The 22,542-nt window shown below is 45.4% G+C and overlaps 2 protein-coding genes across 2 annotated transcripts in view; both read left to right on the forward strand.

Moving 5' to 3' along the window:
* The window catches only part of ZBTB39 (zinc finger and BTB domain containing 39), a 40,362-nt gene extending 19,700 nt beyond the window's left edge, over positions 1 to 20,662 (forward strand). Inside the window, exon 3 of the transcript XR_004059670.1 lies at positions 20,614 to 20,662. The gene's annotated coding sequence lies outside the window, so the exon portion shown is untranslated. The remainder of the gene's footprint in view (positions 1 to 20,613) is intronic.
* LOC104682381 (retinol dehydrogenase 16) lies at positions 1,145 to 21,705 on the forward strand. Its single transcript, XM_010389009.2, is given in 7 exon segments — positions 1,145 to 1,307; positions 1,310 to 1,345; positions 1,348 to 1,452; positions 3,324 to 3,446; positions 3,449 to 3,569; positions 20,614 to 20,777; positions 21,355 to 21,705. Coding segments are annotated over 7 exon segments (930 nt in total). The 3' UTR covers positions 21,573 to 21,705.
* The last annotated feature ends 837 nt before the right edge of the window (positions 21,706 to 22,542 follow it).

The raw sequence follows: 22,542 nt of genomic DNA on the forward strand, positions 1-22,542 counted from the left end.
TGTGTGTTAGGCCATTCTTGTGTTGCTATAATAAATACCTGAGACTGGGTAATTCATAAAGAAAACAGGTTTAATTGGCTCCTGGTTCTGCAGGCTGTACAAGCATGCATCTGCTTGGCTCCTGGTGAGGCATCAGGAAGCTTACAATCACAGCAGAAGGTCAAGTGGGAGCTGATTTGTCATATAGTGAGTGGGAGCAAGAGAGAGAGAGCTGAGGAGGTGCCACACTTTTAAACAACCAGATCTCATGACAACTCATTCCAGTGTCTCCAGGACAGCATCAAGCCATGAGGGATCCACTACCATGACCCAACACCTTCCACCAGCCCCTGCCTCTAATATTGGGGACCACATTTCAACATGCAATTTTGGTGGCACAGATATCCAAAATGTATCACAAGATATGTAGAGAAAAGTTCCGACCCTTGTTTGTAGATCAGAGTGGTGTGTATCATGGTGTGTGTCTGTGGGCATCTGTGTGGATACTTGTGTGTACACCTGAGTAGGCACAGCAAGGCAGAGAGACATTGATGGACTAGGGAAACATTGCTGAGTAGTGATAACTACTCACTGGGCAGGACTTGGGATTTGCAGTTGCATGCATGAGTGCCTGCAAAGGCAGTTGAAAGAGCAGAGAGATGAAGCCAGGGTAAAAGATGGTGCAGAAAGACAGTGATCAGGGAAGAAAATGAGGACTTTCCGCTAAAATGCCTGAGGAGGCCGGGCGCGGTGGCTCAAGCCTATAATCCCAGCACTTTGGGAGGCCGAGACGGGTGGATCATGAGGTCAGGAGATCGAGACCATCTGGCTAACATGGTGAAACCCCGTCTGTACTAAAAAAAATACAAAAAAGCTAGTCGGGCGAGGTGGTGGGTGCCTGTAGTCCCAGCTACTCGGGAGGCTGAGGCAGGAGAATGGCATAAACCCGGGAGGCGGAGCTTGCAGTGAGCCGAGATCCGACCACTGCTCTCCAGCCTGGGCGACAGAGCGAGACTCTGTCTCAAAAACAAAAACAAACAAACAATAAAATGCCTGAGGGCCTCCCTGCCTACCATAGCCCTCTGTGTTCTTAAATCCTCCTGTCTGAACAGAGGCCAGACTCTCATTTCACCCCAGCCCGTCTGGGTCTGTCCTCTGCAAAGTAATGTGGCTCTACCTGGCAGTCCTCCTGGGCCTGTACTACCTTCTGCACTGGTACAGGGAAAGGCAGGTGGTGAGTCACCTGAGAGACAAGTACGTGTTCATCATGAGCTGTAACTCACGCTTCAGGAACCTGCTGGTGAGACAACTGGACGCACAAGGCTTGCAGGAGCTGCATGTAGGACAGAGAAGGGGGCCGAGCAGCTGAGGGCCAGATTTCAGACAGGCTGGAGATGGTGACCATGGACATCACCAAGACAGAGAGCATTGCTGCAGCTGCCCAGTGGGCGAAGGAGCGTGTGGGGGACAGAGGTACCACCAAAATCCCTCCTCATGCCTGTTTGTTTCTTCTCTCTGTGTGTCACTAGGGGAGACCTAGTGTCTGCTAACTGGGAACATTCCCAAGACTTTTATTTTCAGGGGCTTGAGCTTTCCATTTTCCAGAGCAGAAGTCCTAGAGTGGTTGTGGCTGGGCCCAGGGTTAGAGGAGTCCAGCCTGCGGTTAGAGCCCAGTCTCTGGAGAATGTGGGGTCCTGACAGTTGGCATGAGACCATCGGGGATGGGGCCGGGCAGGATCCAGGCTTCTGATCTCAGCATTCTCTTACTGGTTCCTTCACAGTTGTCCCTGTTGAGGGCTTTAAGATGATCCCCACTTGACTCACCAGGACACTGGGGCTTGGAGAGCTGAAGGGACTTCACATCAAACACCGAGTGATGAATCCTGTTCCTTTTGGGGAAAGGGAGATCATTGATTGCTTTGTTCTGATTGTAAATGGAAAACATGGAGAAATTATAGTAGAGGATAAGATTGGATAAATAGGATGATAAGAGAGGATTTCTCATTGGAGAAATGATAGAAGAGGATAGGAGTGAAACAACATTCACCGTAATCCCAGCCTCCAGGGTTAATCTCCCTCTACTTTACGCATTCTGGGGTCAGCATTTTCATCATCAAATTTCTTCCACAACATAACAATCAAGGTCTCCATATTCCAGCATGTGGAGAGACCATAATTTATTAAAGGGATTCTATATCGTTGAATGCTGAAGTTTGTTACCTACTTTTCCTGGCATAAGTAACATCTCAGTAACGATTCTCTACCAAGGTTTGTTGACAGGCTTAGCAGTGCTATCCAAGAAAAGTAAAACTATTGAATCAAAGAATCCTCATTCCTTCAAGTCCAGGAAAGGTTTCTGAGTGGGGGAAGGGCTACCATTGCAGGTCTTATTGTTTTTCCAATATTCCTAGGGTCAAGCTCTGTCTCCCGTACCCCCCAGCCGCCATCCACTCACACCCCTGCCCCTGCTGGCCTGGAATCCGTAGCTCTGTAGCTCCGACTACTCCAGATCTTTCATGCTATTAGTTTGCTCCCCTGTGTCTTCTATAGAATCTTCCCCAAAACTTGCTGGGCCCTATGGGGATAGGGCAGAGGTGGCCTTGTGGGATCATGGGAGGAGAGGGTGGTACTTCCTGGGGCAGAGAGTAGTCTGGACACCTGTGTGGCATAAGACCCCCTTCCCTCCTCCCCTCCTGCTCTGGCCATTCAGTCCACAGTGAGCTTTGGGATTCTCAGGTACACAGGGTGACCTTTTCTTCCAGGACAGATATTGCCTTGGCATTATTGCAGGTTGTAGCATAGCTTGTCCTCTGATGGCCAGTGCAGGCCTGTTCTCTAACTTCTGCCAGTCTTAGGATTTAAGTGTATCTCTCCTAACCAGGATACAGAAAGTAATTACTCATGTGTTTTTCTTATTCTTTCCTTTCCTTTTTCTTGTCTCTTCTGTCCTTTCCCCTTGGTTTCTCTGTCTTACCTCATTCCTATCTTCCTATTTCCTGTGTCTGTCTCTCTCCCCTGGAGAGATATTTGTTTGGCCCTCATTCTGTTTTCTCAAGTTCTGTCCATGCACTTCACAGCACTGGCTTTACTGCATGCTGGGTGCCAGGCACTAGGAGCAGAGATGGGAAGGACCACCCCTCACCCCTAATACCTTGAAATGGGTGCAAACCTTGAAACTCTGAAGCCACCTCATTCTTATTTCCTCTCTTCCACTCCTTTCCCTTATTTCATGTAGCACATTTGTTGACTCAACAGATACATTGAACTGGAAAATGAACTTGCACCCTAACTGTGTCCACCTGCACAAACACAACAGTGATGCTCTCATCTTCCTACCATCCCAGGACTCTGGGGCCTGGTGAATAACGCTGGCATCTGCCTGCCCTCCAGCTGCAAGGAGTGGTTGATGGAACAGGACTTTGTGACCATACTGTTGGGGGTGATTGATGTGACTCTGAACCTGCTGCCCTAATGAGGAAGGCCAGGGGCTGTGTGATCAACCTCTCCAGTATCGCGGGGCAGGTTTCACTTTTTGGTGGAAGCTACTGCATCTCCAAGTACAGTGTGGAAACCTTCTCCGACTCCCTCTGGTATTGGCCTGGGACAGGGCCCTACCTTGTACTCCTGCACCTGTTCTGTGGGAGCCCTTTGCAGTAGTTTTATGTAATCATAGCCTTAGAGGCCCCTTATCAAGATGCCTCTCTCTCATCCTGTGTGTTCTGTTGCCCTTATGGATTTAGCCAGTCACTTCTTGGGAACAGCTTCTGCATGTTCTGGGGAGGGAGGGGCCCCAGACCAAATGGTTCCTGAACTCACCTTTGACCCTATTGAGTGGGCCTCATAGGCAGAAAATGTCTGAAGCAGATTGGAAATGGCATATTTGGCTCCAGAGCCCAGGATGAAGCCACTGTGACATGCAGTTGCAGGGAGCCTAGGAGACATGGGGTGAGCATCTTAGTCCATACAACAGACTCTTTAGGCCCTTGGTTGAGTGCCCAATATACTCAGTCCAGGACAACAACAAGATTTTGGCCCTGACCGAAAAGCTCTGACACCTGAGAGAGGAGCAAGAGAGCTAGAAGGTTGGTTGCCAATTCTCATAGGGGTTATGACCCAGTCAGCCCTGCTGGCCATGGCAGCCACCTGAGTTGGGGAAGTTCCTGGAGATGGGGTCTGAGCTGGAGATTGAGGATCCCCACCTGGCAGCCTTGAACAGAAATGGGGGAATGACTTTTGTCTTCAGCCTAGGCCCAGGGGGAGCCTCAGCCATCTGCCTGTGCTGTGGGGTCCTCGTGGGGTGAAGCACAGGGCCAGACCTTGGGGAAGGCTGGGCAGGTGGGTGCATGTGGGCTCGTGGAGGCCCTGGGCAGGAGCTGTGCTTCATGCTGTTGGCAGTGGAACCCCCCAAAAAAGGATTTGCTCAGGAGAGCTCCTTGGTCTAGTTGACTTCTAGACACCCACTGACTGCAGGGAGCCCAGTGACTGTGAGTGTGGGGAACCAGACTGAAGGCAGAGGGATGCTCCTTAGAGGACAGCTGCCATCACCCAGCTCAGAGGCCAAGGAGATTCCTGGGGCAGGAGAAGAAGGGAGGGGACTGAGGACTGCAGAGGAGGTAGAATATGGGAATTCTGGTGATCCATTGGATGTGAGGGGCATAGGAAGTGATAGCACTGAGGTGCTGCCTTGCTCTTGAATTGGTAGGACTTAGGGTTAGTAAGCTTTGGCATGTAAAATGTGGAAACCCCAGAGAGAGGCAAGGCCGCCATCATAACTTTCATCTGCTATCTGCTGCCCTTCCCAACTCTCCAAGCTTTCTAGCCTCTTCCACTGCTGTTGCATGCTGGGTTTGTATTGGGTTTCTTTGTTTTTTGTATTTTGCCTCCTAATATTTCTGAAGTCCTTGCCCTTCTGTGTGTCTGCCATGCAGGAGGGAGCTCTCCCACTTTGGAGTGAAGGTGGCTGTGATTGAACATGGTCACTTCAAGACCAGCTCTGAGAGGCATTTACAGAACCTCAAGGAGCTGTCGGACTAGGCCAGCCCTGAGGTCAAGGAGATCCTATGGGGAGAGGTTTCTGACATCCCGTGAGTAAGCTGTGGACAGTGGGGAGATAAAGAAATCCTTGTCTAGAAGTCTGGGTCCATCACTAGTGCCTCCAACAGTGTGAGAGTCTGTCCTCCAGACTCTGCCTCCCCAGCAAAGTGAGGACATTTAGTCCATTTAGCCATGTGGTCAACTGGTCACCTAAAAGAAGAATCGAAGCTCCTATAATTGAAACCACTGGCTAATCTGAACCTCTCATTATTTTGAAGAGGAAACTAAAGCCAGAGAGGGTAGACACCTGTGGACTCATGGGCAGCTGGGTTTAGAGATAGCTTATTTTCATGTTCTTAGGCTGTTAATAGAGACCTTCAATTTATGCAGCCCAGATATCTCAAGAGAGGCCGAGGGGGCTTAGTGTGGAACAGGTTTTGCTGGAGTGAGGGTTGGGGCACTCCCTGGAGAATATGGATGGATTAGACTTGAGGCATATCATTGAGGGGCCTAGGGATTCTTAGACACTCTCCTCCCAATTCAGAGCTCTAAGTGGAAGGGGAGGGATGTGCTAGTACATTAAGGATCTTTTTTTTTTTTTTTTTTTTTTTTTTGAGACGGAGTCTCGCTCTGTCACCCAGGCTGGAGTGCAGTGGCCAGATCTCAGCTCACTGCAAGCTCTGCCTCCCGGGTTCACGCCATTCTCCTGCCTCAGCCTCCCGAGTAGCTGGGACTACAGGCGCCGCCACCTCGCCCGGCTAGTTTTTTTTTTGTATTTTTAGTAGAGACGGGGTTTCACTGTGTTAGCCAGGATGGTCTCGATCTCCTGACCTCGTGATCCGCCTGTCTTGGCCTCCCAAAGTGCTGGGATTACAGGCTTGAGCCACCGCGCCCGGCCACATTAAGGATCTTTTCTCATTCTGAACAGACTTCAAAAAAGCACGTAGGAGCCTTTGGTCAAAATGCAGTACAAATCTATCATTGGTGACTGACTGCATGGAGCTGACCACCTGCCACCCCTGCACTTGCTATGCAGCTGGCTGGGATGCCAAGCTTCTCTACCTCCCCATGACCTACATGCCCACCTTCCTGGTGGATGCCATGCTCCGCTAGGTTCTCCAAGGCTGGCCAAGGCCCTGTGAAGCCAAGACTCAGGTGCATGTTTTCATGGATTTGGGGTATGCCATGAGGGGCGATGTATCAGGGAGAGAGAAATAGGTTACAGGGAGGAAGCTCTTAATGTCAGCAGGTCATGGTTCCCGCCTCCTTCATGACCTCCTGGCTCAGATTCTCCTGGGAGATAATTCCATTCTCTGAAGATATTGGTAGGAAGGTGCCAAGTTATCCAGCTGAGTAACAAGGGACTAAATAGCCCTCCTGGGTTCATTGTCACCTTGGGTGTTCACTTAAGGCTCCAAGCCTCTTGGGCCATCCTTGGGCTAACAACTGGGGAGGCTTTGAGCAGTAGAAGGAGCCTCAGACCACTCCGTTACCTCCTGCCACCTCCTTGGGCTGTGCATTAATGCTGGACCAGTCTACACCATCCCACGGGGTGGAAATGGCCTGGAGGATGCGAGGGAACCTCTCCTCTGAAGATCCCTATGCACAAGGTGTGGGGTGGGGGAGGTGACTATTATGTAACCCCACAGGCCTCAGGAGTCATCCCAGCAGCAGTGACTAGAAGGTGGTGTCCTAGGTAGGGATCTCTATGAGGAGAAATAAACCAATGTTCTATTTGTCCTGAAAGCAAGAACTTCCTTTGATTCTTTTGTTCTAGAAAAAGTTGATAGGATCACCCATGTGCAGTGATTTGAATGTTCTTGTGAAGCTATACTTGGATTCCAGACACATGAGATTGCAATCCCTCTCTGAGTCTGGGTTCCCTCTGCTCAGTACCCAGAGTCACTCCAGAAAGCCAGGTCACTGTCAGCCTCTCTAGGACTACAAGTCAGAGGCAAAAAGAGTGAACAGGAATAGGTCCTCTCCTGATATTGGAATTCTCTGCAAGAAAAAGTAGGAGATCCCAAAGGAGAAGTCTGATCTCGGAGGCTAAGAAAGGGGAAAGAAGGGTAATAGGGCTGAGACCTCCCGAACGGCTGGGAGGGAGGAATGGAGTGACTTACATAAGTAGATACCTGAGTTTATACCCTTTCATCTCCTGAAGATACCCTTTCCCTAGCTTTGAGTGGCCTTGGAGAGCAGTGACAGGAAGAGGCAAGTGCCTTTAAGGAGGTCAGAGGATGAGAGGCATGGCCTGAGGATGGATTTGAAGAGAGAAGTTGGACTATCCCTGCCCTCTCTCAGCCCTTCCTACCACCAAGATGAGGGAAAATTGTTTTCTTTCCAGGGTTTCTGGAGTATCCTTGGGTCACAGAAATAGACCTAAGGACAAGCCAGCAAGGAGATGTCAATAAGGCACTGACAGGTCCCAGGTCCCTTCCCTGGGGCAACTGAAGCCTCCTCCCCTCACCTGTGCCCTCTCTGTGACCCTCAATGACCAGCCCTTACTTTAAAGTCATTTCACTTTCCCTGTGCCATCCCTCAGGTCCCCCACCATATCCTAACACACCCCCTCCTCCAGTGGCAGGGAGTGAGAGTCACATCTGGACTCATCTTTCTTGTTTTCTCTCCCTTTGTTGAGCCCCTGCTATATGCTGGAGAGAAATTCTCTTGAATTACCTGGTCCTCATCCTCTGTGTCTTCAGTTTTCTGAAGATGTTGCAAGTGTGGACTCAACACAGAAAGCATTAGGAGAAAGGGGTACAGATTCCTGGGCTCAGTACAAATTGTAGTTACAGGGTACCATCTCTGATTTCTCATTTTACTGATTTCAGGTTAAAAGTCCAGGATATGGGGTCTTTAGAGAGCCCTGTGTCATTGAACAAATCATGTTCAGTGTAAATCATGTTCATGTTCAGAGGTCAGATGTTGCAGGACTGCTGAATTTAAAACACGTAATGAGGCTGGGTATGCTGACACCTGCAATCCTAGCACTTTGGTAGGCCAAAGCGGGTGGATCGTCTGAGCTCAGGCATTCAAGACCAGCCTAGGCAACATGGCGAAACCTGGACTCTATCAGAAATGCAAAAATTAGCTGGGCATGTTGGTGCATGCAGCTACTCAAAAGGTTGAGGTGGGAGGATCACTTGAGCCCAGGAGGCAGAGGTTGCAGTAAGCCAAGATGGCACCACTGCCCTCTAGCCTGAGTGGCAGAATGAGACTCCGTCTCAAAAACAAACAGAAAAAAAACCCCAAACAAACAAAAGACACGCAATGAGGAGAGGATGGAGAAAGATGGTGGAATAGAAGGCCTCACAAATCCTTCTCTAGTCCCAACCCCACACCAGGACAACAAGTTAACATCTACACAGAAAAGAACACTTTCATAAAAACCAACAACCAGGTGAGCACTCATTTTACCTGGTTTTAATTTCATATTGCTAAAAGAGGCACTGAAGAGATAGGAAAAAACAGTCATGAGTCACGGACACTGTCCTTCCCCAACCCCTGGCTGCAGAGGCATGGTGCTGAGAGTGTCTGTAAGTGCTGGAGGAGGGAGAACACCGTCATCATGAGGCACTGACCTCAGAGTTGTCCTGTTAGAGTAGAGAGGAAAACGAGACCAAACTCAGCTGATGCCTGCCTGGGGAGGGAGCATTTAAACCACCCCTAGCCACCGGGGAATTGCTGATCCGAGCAGTCCTAACTTGAGTGCCCATGAACCTCACCACCAAGGGCTATGACGCTCTGTGTCTCCAAGTAAACTTGAAAGGCAGTCTGGATCATAAGGACTGCAACTCCTAGGTGAGGCCTAGTGCAGAACTAGGCCCAGAGACAGTGGATTAGGGGGACACATGACATACTGAGACACCTGCTGGGGCAGCCAAGGGAATGTCAGCATCACCCCTCCCCTAACTCCAGTCTGCACAACTTGAGGCTCCAAAGGAGACCCCTTTTTTCCACTTGAGCAGAGGAGAGGGAATAGTGGGAAGGGTTGTCTTGCATCTTGGATACCAGCTCAGCTACAGCAAGATAGGGCAATAATCAGAGTCATGAGGCCCCTATTTCAAGCCCTAGCTCCCATATGACATTTCTAGACAGACCCTGGGCCAGAAGGGAACCCATTGCCTTCAAGGAAAGGACCCAATGCTGGCAGCATTCATCACCTGCTATCTGAAGAGACCTTGGGCCCTGAATAACCAGTAATTCCTAGGTACTAATCAAGGGCCTTGGGTGAGCCTCTGAGACTTGATGGCTTCAAGTGAGACTCGGGACATTCCCAGCTATGCTGGCTATGGAGAGAGACTCCTGCTTGAGAAGAGCAGAGGGAAAAGTAAAGGGGACTTTGTCTTACACCTTAGGTGCCAGCAAGGCCACAGTGGGGTAGAGCACCAAGTGGGCTATTGTGTTTCCTGATTCTGGGACTTGACTCTTGGATGACATTTTCTGGACATACCCTGGGCCAGTGGGGAGCCTGCTGAGCTGAAGGGTAAGTTCCAGGCCAGGAAGCATTCACCACAAGCTGATTTAAGAGATGTTGGGCCTTAAGGGAACATCGATGGTTGTCCAGCAGTACTTCTTGTGGCCTAGGGAGGCGGTGGCTGCAGGTTGAGGTTCCTCTGCCTTTGGAAAAGGAAGGGAAGAGTGGGAAGTACTGTGTCTTGTGGTTTGAGTCCCTGCTCATCTGCAGTTTAGTAGAATACCAGGTACCCTTCTAAGGTTTTTGACTCTAGTCCCTGACTCCTGCACAGCACTTCTGGGCCCATACAGGGTATGGGGTACCTCATTGTCCTGAAGGGAAGGACACAGGCCTAACTGACTAGGGCCTTGAACAAACATAGGTAGTAGCCAGGGACTGCATACAGCAGGCCTTCAGGGAGACCCAGCACTGTGCTGGCTTCAAGTCTGATGCAATGCAGTCATAGTGGTGGTGACACAGGGGTGTTTGTGTCACTCCATCTCCAGCTTTACATGGCTCAGAACACACAGAGAGGGAGATTCTGTATGTTTGGGAGAAAGTCAGGGAAGAGAATGAGACTCTGTCTGATATTCCAGATTATTCTCTCAGATCTTGTCCAAGACTATCAAGGTGGTACCTCTACCAGTCTGCAAGAACCATAGCATTACTAGGTGTGGGGTGTCCCCTAAAGCAGATACAACTGGAATCACAACACTTATGTATTTTCAAGTATTTGGTAAGCCTTCCCAAGAACGACAGTTACAAATAAGCCCAGACAGTGAAGACTACAATAAATACATAAGGCTTCAATTCCTAGACACTGAAGAACATCTACTAACATCAACACCATGAAGGAAAACTTGACCTCACCAAATGAACTAAATAAGGCACCAGGGACCAATCCTGAGAAACAAATATGTGACCTTTCAGACAAAGAATTCAAATAGTTGTGTTGAGGAAACTCAAAGAAATTCAAGATAGCACAGAGAAGAAATTTAGAATTTAGAATTCTATCAGATAAACTTAACAAAGAGATTGAAATAATTAAAAAGAATCAAGCAGAAATTCTGGAGCTGAAAAATGCATTTGGCATATTCAAGAATGCAGCAGAGTTCTTTTTTTGTTTTTATTTTTTATTTTGCTTTAAGTTCTGCAATACATGTGCAGAACATGCAGGTTTTTTACATAGGTATACACATGCCATGGTGGTTTGCTGCACACATCAACCCATCATCTAGGTTTTAAGCCCCACATGCATCAGGTATTGTCCTAATGCTACCCCTCCCCTTGCCCCCCACCCCCTGACAGGCCATGATGTGTGATGTTTCCCTCCCTGTGTCCATGTGTTCTCATTGTTCAACTCTCACTTATGAGTGAGAATATGTGGTGTTTGGTTTTCTGTTCCTGTGTTAGTTTGCTGAGAATGATGGTTTCTAGCGTCATCCATGTCCCCGCAAAGGACATGAACTCATTCGTTTTTTATGGCTGCATAGTATTCCATGTTGTATATGTGCCATGTTTTCTTTATTCAGTCTATCATTGATGGACATTTGGATTGGTTCCAAGTCTTTGCTATTGTAAATAGTGCAGCAATAAACATACATGTGCACATGTCTTTGTAGTAGACTGATTTATAATCCTTTGGGTATATACCCAGTAATGGGATTGCAAGGTCAAATGGTATTTTTCATTCCAGATCCTTGAGGAATCGCCACACTGTCTTTTACAATGGTTGAACTGATTGACATTCCCACAAACAGTGTAAAAGCATTCCTATTTCTCCACATCCTCTCCAGCATCTGTTGTTTCCTGACTTTTTAATGATTGCCTTTCTAACTGGCGTGAGATGGTATCTCATTGTGGTTTTGATTTGCATTTCTCTAATGATCAGTGATGATGAGCTGTTTTCATATGTCTGTTGGCTACATAAATGTCTTCTTTTGATAAGTGTCTGTTCACATCACAGTTCTTTAACAGCAGAATTGATCAAGCAGAAGAAAGAATTAGTGAGCTTGAAGTCAGGCCAGTTGAAAACATATGGAGGAAATAAAAGAAAAAAAAAACAGCCGGGGGCGGTGGCTCAAGCCTGTAATCCCAGCACTTTGGGAGGCCGAGACGGGCGGATCACGAGGTCAGGAGTTCGAGACCATCCTGGCTAACACGGTGAAACCCCGTCTCTACTGAAAAATACAAAAAGCTAGCCAGGCGAGGTGGCGGGTGCCTGTAGTCCCAGCTACTCGGGAGGCTGAGGCAGGAGAATGGCGTAAACCTGGGAGGCGGAACTTGCAATGAGCTGAGATCTGGCCACTGCACTCCAGCCCAGGCGACAGAGCGAGACTCCGTCTCAAAAAAGAAAAAAAAAAAAAAGAAAAAAAAACAATGAAGCATGCCCTCAGGATCTAGAAAATAAACTTAAAAGGACAAATCTAAGAGTTATTGGCCTTAATGAGGAGGTAGAGAAAGGGATAGGGGTAGAAAGTTTATTCAAAGGGATAATAACAGAGGACTTCCCAAACCTGGAGAAAGATATTAATATCCAAGTACAAGAAGGTAATGGAACACCAAGCAGATTTAACCCAAAGAAGACTACCTCAAGGCACTTAATAATCAAACTCCTAAAGGTCAAGGGTAAAGAAAGGACCCTAAAAGCAGCAAGAGGAAAGAAAGAAATGACATGCAGTGGAGCTCCAATATGTCCGGCAGCAGACTTTCCAGTGGAAACCTTCCAGGCCAGGAGAGAGTGGCCTGATATATTTAAAGTGCTAAAGAAAAAAACTTTTACCCGATAATAGTATATCTGGTGAAAATATCCTTCAAGCATAAAGGAAAAAGAAAGACTTTCCCAGACAAACAAAAGCTGAGGGATTTCCTCAAGACCAGACCTGTTGTACAAGAAATGCTAAAGGGAATACTTCAGTCAGAAAGTAAAGGACATTAATGAGCAATACATAATACCTGAAGGTACAGACCTCACAGGTAATTGTAAGTACATAGAAAAACACAGAATAGTGGAACATTGTAACTGTGCTGTGTAAACTACTCTTATCCTAATTAGAAAGAGTAAATGATGAACTGATCGAAAATAATAACTACAACAACCTTTTAAGACATAGTACACATGATATAAATAGAAACAATAAAAAGTTTAAAAGTCAGAGAATGAAGTTAAGGTGTTGAGTTTTTATTAATTTTCTTCGTGCTTGTTTGTTTATTCAAATAGTGTTAAGTTGTTATCAGGTTAAAATAATATGTTATAAGATAGCATTTGCAAGCCTCATGGTTACCTCAAACCAAAAAACATACAATGGATACACAACAAGTAAAAAGCAAGAAATTAAATCACATCTCTAGAGAAAATCACCTTCACTAGAGGAAGACCAGAAGGAAAGAAAGAAGGTAAAGAAGGTCATAAAAAACCCAGAAGACAAATAACAAGATGGCAGGAGTAGGTCCTTACTTATCAATAATGACGTTGAATGTAAACTAAACTCTCCAATCAAAAAACATAGACTGGCTGAATGGATGAAAAAACAAGAGCCATTGATCTGTTGCCTACAGAGACACACTTCACCTATAAAGACACACATGGACTGAAAATAAGGGATGGAAAAAGATACTTCATGCCAATGGAAACCAAAAAGGAGCAAAAGTTTTATCACAGATAAAATAGTTTTCAAAACAAAAACAAGAAGAAAAGGACTTCTTTCCAAGAAGGTTGCTATATAATGGTAAATGGGGTCAATTCAGCAAGAGGATATAGTAACCACTTTAAATACGTAATGTGTGCACCCAACACAGGAGTACCCATATATATATAAAGAGAGAGAGATAAACCTCAATGCAATAATAGTTGGAGACTTCTGCACTTCATTTTCAGCATTGGACAGATCTTTCAGACAAAAAAAATCAACAAAGAAACATCAGACTTAATCTTCACAGTAGACCAAGTGAATCTAGTAGATATTTGCAGAACATTTCATCCAATGGCTGCAGAATACACATTCATTTACTCAGCACATGGGTCATTCTCAGTTATAGATCACATGTTAGATCATAATATAAATCTTAAAATATTCAAAAAATTGAAATACTATCAAGCATCTTCTCTGACCACAATAGAATAAAACTAGAAATGACAAGAATTTGGGAAACTAAACAAATACATAAAAAATTTAAAATATGCTTCTGAATGATCAGTGGGTCAATGAAGAAATTAAGAAAATTGATATTTTTTATTTTTATTTTTATTTTTTATTATACTTTAAGTTCTAGGGTACATGTGCACGACGTGCAGGTTTGGTACATATGTATACATGTGCCATGTTGGTGTGCTACACAGGTTAACTCATCATTTACATTAGGTGTATCTCCTAATGCTATCCCTCCCCCTCCCCCCACCCCACGATGGGCCCCAGTGTGTGATGTTCCCCATCCTGTGTCCAAGTGTTCTCATTGTTCAATTCCCGCCTATGAGTGAGAACATATGGTGTTTGGTTTTCTGTCCTTGTGATAGTTTGCTCAGAATGATGGTTTCCAGCTTCATCTATATCTCTACAAAGGACATGAACTCATCGTTTTTTATGGCTACATAGTATTCCATGGTGTATATGTGCCACATTTTCTTGATCCAGTGTATCACTGATAGACATTTGGGTTAGTTCCAAGTCTTTGCTATTGTGAATAGTGCCACAATAAACATACATGTGCATGTATCTTTTTTTTTTTCTTTTTTTTTTTTTGAGGCAGAGTCTCACTCTGTCGCCGGGGCTGGAGTGCAGTGGCCAGATCTCAGCTCACTGCAAGCTCCGCCTCCCGGGTTTACGCCATTCTCCTGCCTCAGCCTCCCGAGTAGCTGGGACTACAGGCGCCCGCCACTTCGCCCGGCTAGTTTTTTTTGTATTTTTAGTAGAGACGGGGTTTCACCGTGTTAGCCAGGATGGTCTCGAACTCCTGACCTCGTGATCCGCCCGTCTCGGCCTCCCAAAGTGCTGGGATTACAGGCTTGAGCCACCGCGCCCAGCGTGCATGTATCTTTATAGCAGCATGATTTATAATCCACTGGGTATATACCCAGTAATGTGATGGCTGGGTCAAATGGTATTTCTAATTCTAGATCCTTGAGGAATCACCACATTGTCTTCCATAATGGTTGAACTAGTTTACAGTCCACCAACAGTGTAAAAGTGTTCCTATTTCTCCACATCCTCTCCAGCACCTGTTGTTTCCTGACTTTTTAATGATTGCCATTCTAACTGGTGTGAGATGGTATCTCATTGTGGTTTTGATTTGCACTTCTCTGATGGCCAGTGATGATGAGCATTTTTTCATATGTCTGTTGGCTGCATAAATGTCTTATTTTGAGAAGTATCTGTTCATATCCTTCACCCAGTTTTTGATGGGGTTTTTTGATTTTTTTCTTGTAAAGTTGTTTAAGTTATTTGCAGATTCTGGATATTAGCCCTTTGTCAGATGGGTAGATTGTAAAAATTTTCTCCCATTCTGTAGGTTGCCTGTTCATTCTGATGGTAGTTTCTTTTGTGTGCAGAAGCTCTTTAGTTTAATTAGATTTCATTTGTCAGTTTTGGCTTTTGCTGCCGTTGCTTTTGGTGTTTTAGTCATGAAGTCCTTGCCCATGCCTATGTCCTGAATGGTATTGCCTAGATTTTCTTGTAGGGTTTTTATGGTTTCAGGTTTAACATTTAAGTCTTCAATCCATCTTGAATTAATTTTTGTATAAGGTGTAAGGAAGGAATCCAGTTTCAGCTTTCTACGTATGGCTAGCCAGTTTTCCCAGCACCGCTTACTAAATAGGGAATCCTTTCCCATTTCTTGTTTTTGTCAGGTTTGTCAAAGACCAGATGGTTGTAGATGTGTGGTGTTATTTCTGAGGCCTCTGTTCTGTTCCATTGGTCTATATATCTGTTTTGGTACCAGTACCATGCTGTTTGGGTTACTGTAGGCTTGTAGTATAGTTTGAAGTCAGGTAGCATGATGCCTCCAGCTTTGTTCTTTTTGCTTAGGATTGTCATGGCAATGCAGGCTCTTTTTTTGGTTCCATATGAACGTTAAAGCAGTTTTTTCCAATTCTGTGAAGAAAGTCATTGGTAGCTTGATGGATATGGCATTGAATCTATAAATTACCTTGGGCAGTATGGCCATTTTCATTATACTGATTTTTCCTATCCATGACCATGGAATGTTCTTCCTTTTGTTTGTGTTCTCTTTTATTTCATGGAGAAGTCATTTGTAGTTTTCCTTGAAGAGGTCCTTCACATTCCTTGTAAGTTGGATTTCTAGGTATTTTATTCTCTTTATAACAATTGTCAATGGGAGTTCACTCATGATTTGGCTCTCTGTCCATTATTGGTGTATAGTAATGCTTGTGATTTTTGCACACTGATTTTGTATCCTGAGACTTTGCTGAAGTTGCTTATCAGCTTAAGGAGGTTTTGGGCTGACGGTGGGGTTTTCTAAATATACAATCATGTCATCTGCAAACAGGGACAATTTGACTTCCTCTTTTCCTAATTGAATACCCTTTATTTCTCTCTCTTGCCTGATTGCCTTAGCCAGAACTTCCAACACTATGTTGAATAGGAGAGGTGAGAGATGGCATCCTGTCTTGTACCGATTTTTAAAAGGAATGCTTCCAGTTTTTGCCCATTCAGTATGATATTGGCTGTGGATTTGTCATAAATAGCTCTTATTATTTTGAGATACGTTCCGTTGATACCTAGTTTATTGAGAGTTTTTACCATGAAGGGCTGTTGAATTTTATTGAAGGCCTTTTCTCCATCTATTGAGATAATCATGTGGTTTTTGTCTTTGGTTCTGTTTTTGTGAGGGATTACATTTATTGATTTGCTTATGTTGAACCAGCCTTGCATCCCAGGGATGAAGCCAGCTTGGTCGTGGTGGATAAGCTTTTTGACGTGCTGTTGGATTTGGTTTGCCAGTATTTTATTGAGGATTTTCACATTGATGTTCATCAGGGATATTGGTCTAAAATTATCTTTTTTTGTTGTGTCTCTGCCAGGGTTTGGTATCAGGATGATGCTGGCCTCATAAAATGAGTTAGGGAGGATTCCCTCTTTTTCTATTGATTGGAATAATTTCAGAAGGAATGGTACGAGCTCCTCTTTGTACCTGTGGTAGAATTTGGCTGTGAATCCATCTGGTCCTGGACTTTTTTTGGTTGATAGGCTATTAATTATTGCCTCAATTTCAGAGTCTGTTATTGGTCTATTTGGATATTCCATTTCTTCTTGGTTTAGTCTTGGGAGGGTGCATGTGTCCAGCAATTTATTCATTTCTTCTAGATGTTTTCATTTATTTGCATGGAGTTGTTTATAGTATTCTCTGATGGTAGTTTGTATTTCTGTGGGATTAGTGGTGATATCCCTTTTATCGTTTTTTATTGCATTGATTTGATTCTTCTCTCTTCTCTTCTTTATTAGTCTTACTAGTGGTCTATCAATTTTGTTCATCTTTTCAAAAAACAAGCTCCTGGATCCATTGACTTTTTGAAGATTTTTTTTGTGTGTGTCTGTATCTCCTTCAGTTCTACTCTTAGTTATTTCCCACCTTCTGCTAGCTTTTGAATGTGTTTGTTCTTACTTCTCTAGTTCTTTTAATTGTGATGTTAGGGTGTCAATATTAGATCTTTCCTGCTTTCTCTTGTGGGCATTTAGTGCTATAAATTTCCCTCTACACACTGCTGTTAATGTGTCCCAGAGATTCTTGTACATTGTATCTTTGTTCTCATTGGTTTAAAAGAACATCTTTATTTCTGCCTTCATTTCATTATTTACCCAGTAGTCATTCAGGAGCAGGTTGTTCAGTTTCCATGTCTTTGTGTGGTTTTGAGTGAGTTTCTTAGTTCTGAGTTCTAATTTGATTTCAATGTTGTCTGAGAGACAGTTTGTTGTGATTTCTGTTCTTTTACATTTGCTGAGGAGTACCTTACTTCCAACTATGTGGTCAATTTTGGAATAAGTGCGATGTGGTGCTGAAAATGTATATTCTGTTGATTTGGGGTGGAGAGTTCTGTAGATGTCTATTAGGTTGCCTTGGTGCAGAGCTGAGTTCAAGTCCTGGATATCCTTGTTAACCTTCTGTCTCATTGATCTGTCTAATATTGACAGTGCGGTGTTAAAGTCTCCCATTATTATTGGGGAGTCTAATGCTCTTTGTAGGTCTCTAAGGACTTGCTTTATGAATCTGGATGCTCCTGTTTTGGGTGCATGTATATTTAGGATAGGTTAGCGCTTCTTGTTGAATTGATCCCTTTACTATTATGTAATTAGCCTTCTTTGTCTCTTTTGATCTTTGTTGGTTTAAAATCTGTTTTATCAGAGAGTAGGATAGAAATCCCTGCTTTTTTTTCTCTCTATTTGCTTGCTAGATCTTCCTCCATCCCTTTATTTTGAGCCTATGTGTGTCTCTGCATGTCAGATGGGTCTCCTGAATACAGCATACTGATGGGTCTTGACTCTTTATCTAATTTGCCAGTCCATGTCTTTTAATTGGGACATTTTGCCCATTTACATTTAAGGTTAAATTGTTATGTGTGAATTTGATGCTGTCATTATGATGTTAGCTGGTTATTTTGCCCGTTAGTTGATGCAGTTTTTTTCGTAGCATCGATGGTCTTTACAATTTGGCATGTTTTTGCAGTGGCTGGTACAGGTTGTGTCTTTCCATATTTAGTGCTTCCTTCAGGAGCTCTTGTAAGGCAAGCCTGGTAGTGACAAAATCTCTCAGCATTAGTTTGTCTGTAAAGGATTTTATTTCTCCTTCACTTATGAAGGTTACATTGGCTGGATATGAAATTCTGGGTTGAAAATTCTTTTCTTTACAAATGTTGAATATTGGTTCCCACTCTCTTCTGGCTTGTAGAGTTTCTGCTGAGAGATCCGCTCTTAGTCTGATGGGCTTCCCTTTGTGGGTAACCCCACCTTTCTCTGTGGCTGCCCTTAACATTTTTTCCTTCATTTCAACTTTGGTGAATAAGACAATTATGTGTCTTCGGGTTCCTCTTCTTGAGGAGTATCTTTGTGGTGTTTTGTGTATTTCCCGAATTTCAATGTTGGCCTGCCTTGCTAGATTTGGGAAGTTCTCCTGGATAATATCTGAAGAGTGTTTTCCAACTTGGTTTCATTCTCCCTGTCACTTTCAGGTACACCAATCAATGTAGGTTTTGTCTTTTCACATAGTTTCATATTTTTTAGAGGCTTTGGGATCACTGATATTCTTTCTTCCACTTGATCAAATCAGCTATTGAAGCTTGTGCATGCATCACGTAGTTCTCATGCCATGGTTTTCAGATCCATCAGGTCATTTAAGGACTTATCTACACTGTTTATTCTAGTTAGCCATTCATCTAGTCTTTTTTCAAGATTGTTAGCTTCCTTGTCATCGGTTCCAACGTCCTCCTTTAGCTCAGAAGGCCTCAGGTCAGAGAGTTTCTTGAATGATACCTCTTCCCTGGATAGATCTCCTGGTCAGAAACTGCCAGAGGCAGAATTGGACCTGGATCTTTGACTTCAGATCCTGCCAAGAGGAACACAGTACTGAGGTTCCCAAGCTCAGGATGGGGGAATCTGTGTATCAATGACTAATCCCAGGGAAGTACCCTAAACACTTCTTCCCATTGCACCTTGGTATTGGAGCCACAAAGGCAGGCCAGGCAGTCAGCACTGGATGGAAGAATGCTTTGCACTCTAGAGAAGGTGCAGAGAAAGATCAGCTACAACAGTTCGTGTTGGTCCCCTGGCCAGGGAGGCTTTCTCGGCAGCTGACAATGGGCATGTGGCTGGCTCACACCCCTCTCTTGCTGTGGTAGATGGCCCCCGATCGCTCTTCCCTGGAATCTGAAATACTTGTAAAGCTAGGGCATGTCTTAGTGCTGCAGAGACACATGCTCATGCAGATGCAGGAGCACTCACTGAGTCAGAAAAAGGGAAAGATATTTCCACACCAGGAGATGGGTGCCTGGCTTTGGGGCTCTTCCTCTCTAGGGAGAGAAATGCTTCAAGTGCTGAGATCGTTCCTTCGTGGCTCTCTGGAGCCCAAAGACAGCATGCAGGAGATGGTGTTTCCCAGCAGAATTCACGTCCAGAGCCCCTTTGACAATGGGTAGAGCATCTGAGTCCACACAACAGACACTTTAGGCCCTCGTCTAAGTGACCAAAAATTCATCCTTAGTCAGCAACATGGTTTTGTCTGTGACCTGAAACTTGATACCTGAGAGAGGGACAAGAGATCTAGAATCAACTGCCAATGCTTATAAGGTTGGTGACCAAGTCAACCTTGCTGGCCATGGTACCCACCTGAGTTGGGGAGAGTCATGGAGATTCTGTCTGAGCTGGGGATTGAGAACTCCAGCTGGGGATTGAGAACTCCACCTGGCAGCCTGGTAAGGAAGGCTGTGAAGGGATCCTGGATGAAGGAATGCCATCAGCCCAGGCCCAGGGTGAGCATTAGCCACCAGCATGTACTGCAGAGTCCTCTTGTGGTGAAGGTCAAGGCCAAGCCTGGTGGGGGATGCTGGGCAGGTGGGCATAGGTGGGCTCCTTGATGGCCTGTGGGTCCTGGACAGGAGCTGTGCTTTATGCTGTTGGGAGTGGAACCCCCCCCAAAAGGGATTTGCTCCTTGGTCTAATCAGCTTCTAGACACCCACTGACTGCAGGAAGCCCAGTGGCTGAAAGTGGGGAGCCAGACTGAAGACAGATGCTTCTTAGAGGACAGTTGCCATCACCCAGCTCAGAGGCCGGGGAGATTCCTGGGGCAGGAAGAGGAGGGAGGGGACTGAGGACTGGAGAGAAGGGAAAATGTGGGAATTCTGGTGATCCATTGGATGTGAGGGACATAGGAGGAGACAGCACTAAGGTGCTCCCTTTTTTTGGAATTGGTAGGATTTAGAGCTAGTAAGCTCAGGTATGTGAAATACCGAACCCCCATTCAAAGGCAACACCACCATCATCATTATGACCCCTTGATTGCTGGAAATTAAATATTCCAAGCTTTCTATCTCATCCGTTGTCCTCATATGTTGTGCTGTCATAGTTTTACTTTTATTGTTTGTGTTTTACCTTCCATGACCCCTGAAGTCTTTCCCCTCTGCTTCTCTTTCTTGCAGGAGGGAACTCTCCTACTTTGGGGTGAAGGTGGCTATGATTGAGCCTGGCTATTTCAAGACTGCTTTGACCAGTAAGGAGAGATTCTTAAAGAGCTTCCTGGAGATTTGGTACCAGTCCAGTCCAGAGGTCAAGGAGGTCTACAGCGAGAAGATTCTTGCAGTCTGTGAGTAAGCTGTGGACAGTAGGGAGAGAAGCAAACCCTCGTGTGGAATCCCTGGTTTACCATTGGTGTCTGAAGGGCATTAGCGTTTGATCTCCAGGCTCTCCCTTCCCCACAAAGTGGAGACCTTTGCCCATTTCCATGATGGGTGCTGTGTGGTCAACTTGTCATAAAAGCAAGTGTCCAGGCTTCTCAGAACTTGGGACCAGTGTCTATCTGACCCATCGTTATTAAGGAGCAAAGTGAAGCCAGAAAGGGAAGACATTGGTGACTGATAATAAGATGACATGAGAGACAGCTCGTTTTTATGTGCTGAGACTTCCACTGTGGTTGGAGACCATCATTTATGCAGTCCAGATATTCCCAAAGAGAGACAGACATGACTTAGTGTGGAACACTTGTTACTTTCCCATGGATGGGCTCCAACTCAGGGAATTTGGATAAAAGAGATTTGAGGCATTGCTTGACTGGGGGTTGTGGGGTGGCATGGGTTTTTAGACCCTTTCCACTCTAAGTTGAATCCTAAAGCAGGAACGGTTACAGATGAAAATATAAATGGATCATTTCTCATGTTTAACAGATAAGAAATTTGCTGAACAATTGGAACAGAAGTGCACACAGGATCTCTCCTTGGTGACCAACTGCATGGAGCATGCGCTGATTGCCTGCCACCCCTGCACTCACTACTCAGTTGGCTGGGATGCCAAGCTTCTCTACCTCCCCATGAGTTACATGCCCACCTTCCTGGTGGATGCCATTATCTACTGGGGTTCTGCACACCCAGCCACGGCTCTATGAAGCCAAGGCTTGGGTGCATGGTTGCATGGATTTGGGGTGTGCTATGAGGGGTGTTGTATCCTTGGGAGAGAAATAAAGTGGAGGGAGAGAGCTGTCAGGTCAGTAGGGCACCAATCCTGCCTCCTTCATTACCTCCTGGCCATGATTCTTCTGGGAGATAATTCTGCTCTCTGGAGATGTTGGTAGGAAAGTTTCAAGCTATGCAGCTGAGAAGCAGGGACCAAGTAGTGCTCCTGGGTGCATTGTCACCTTGGGTGTCCACTCCAATGTACAAGTCTCTTGTGCCATCCTTAGGCAACAACTGGGGTGGATGTGAGCAGGTGAAAGGAGCCTCAGCCTATGCCATTACCTCCTGCTTCCTTATCAGGCTGTGTGTTAATTCTGGGCCAGTCTGGGCCATGGGGTGGAAATGGCCTGGGGGACATGAGGGCACCCCTTCTTTGAAGATCCCTGTACATAGGGTGTTTGAACAGGGAGCACAGCCATTATGCAGCCCTGTAGGCCTCAGTAGTCATCCCAGCAGCAGTGGCTGGGAGGTGGTGGTCTCAGTAGGGATCTGTACAGAGGACAAATAAACAAGTTTTCTATTTATCTGGAAAGCATGGACTTCCTTTGACTCTTTTGATGTTGAAAAGTTGATAGTTTCACCCAAGTGCAGCGATTTGAATGTTCTTATGAAGCTCCACTTGGATACCAGACACACGAGATTGCAATCCCTCTCTGAGCCTGCGTTCCCTCCTTTGCTCAGTACCCAGAATCACTCCATCCAGAAAACTAGGTCGCTGTCAGCATCTCTAGGACTATAAGTCAAAGGCAGAAAAGAGTGAGCAGGATTAGATCTCCTCCTAATATTGGAATTCTCTGCTAGAAGGAGAACAAGATCCCAACGGGGAAGTCTGATCTTAGAGGCAAAGAAAGGGGAAAGAGGGAAATGAGGATGGGAACCCCCAAGCTGCTGGGAGTGAGGAAT

This window comes from Rhinopithecus roxellana, chromosome 10 (genome assembly GCF_007565055.1).
Source record: "Rhinopithecus roxellana isolate Shanxi Qingling chromosome 10, ASM756505v1, whole genome shotgun sequence".
Lineage (NCBI taxonomy): Eukaryota > Metazoa > Chordata > Mammalia > Primates > Cercopithecidae > Rhinopithecus > Rhinopithecus roxellana.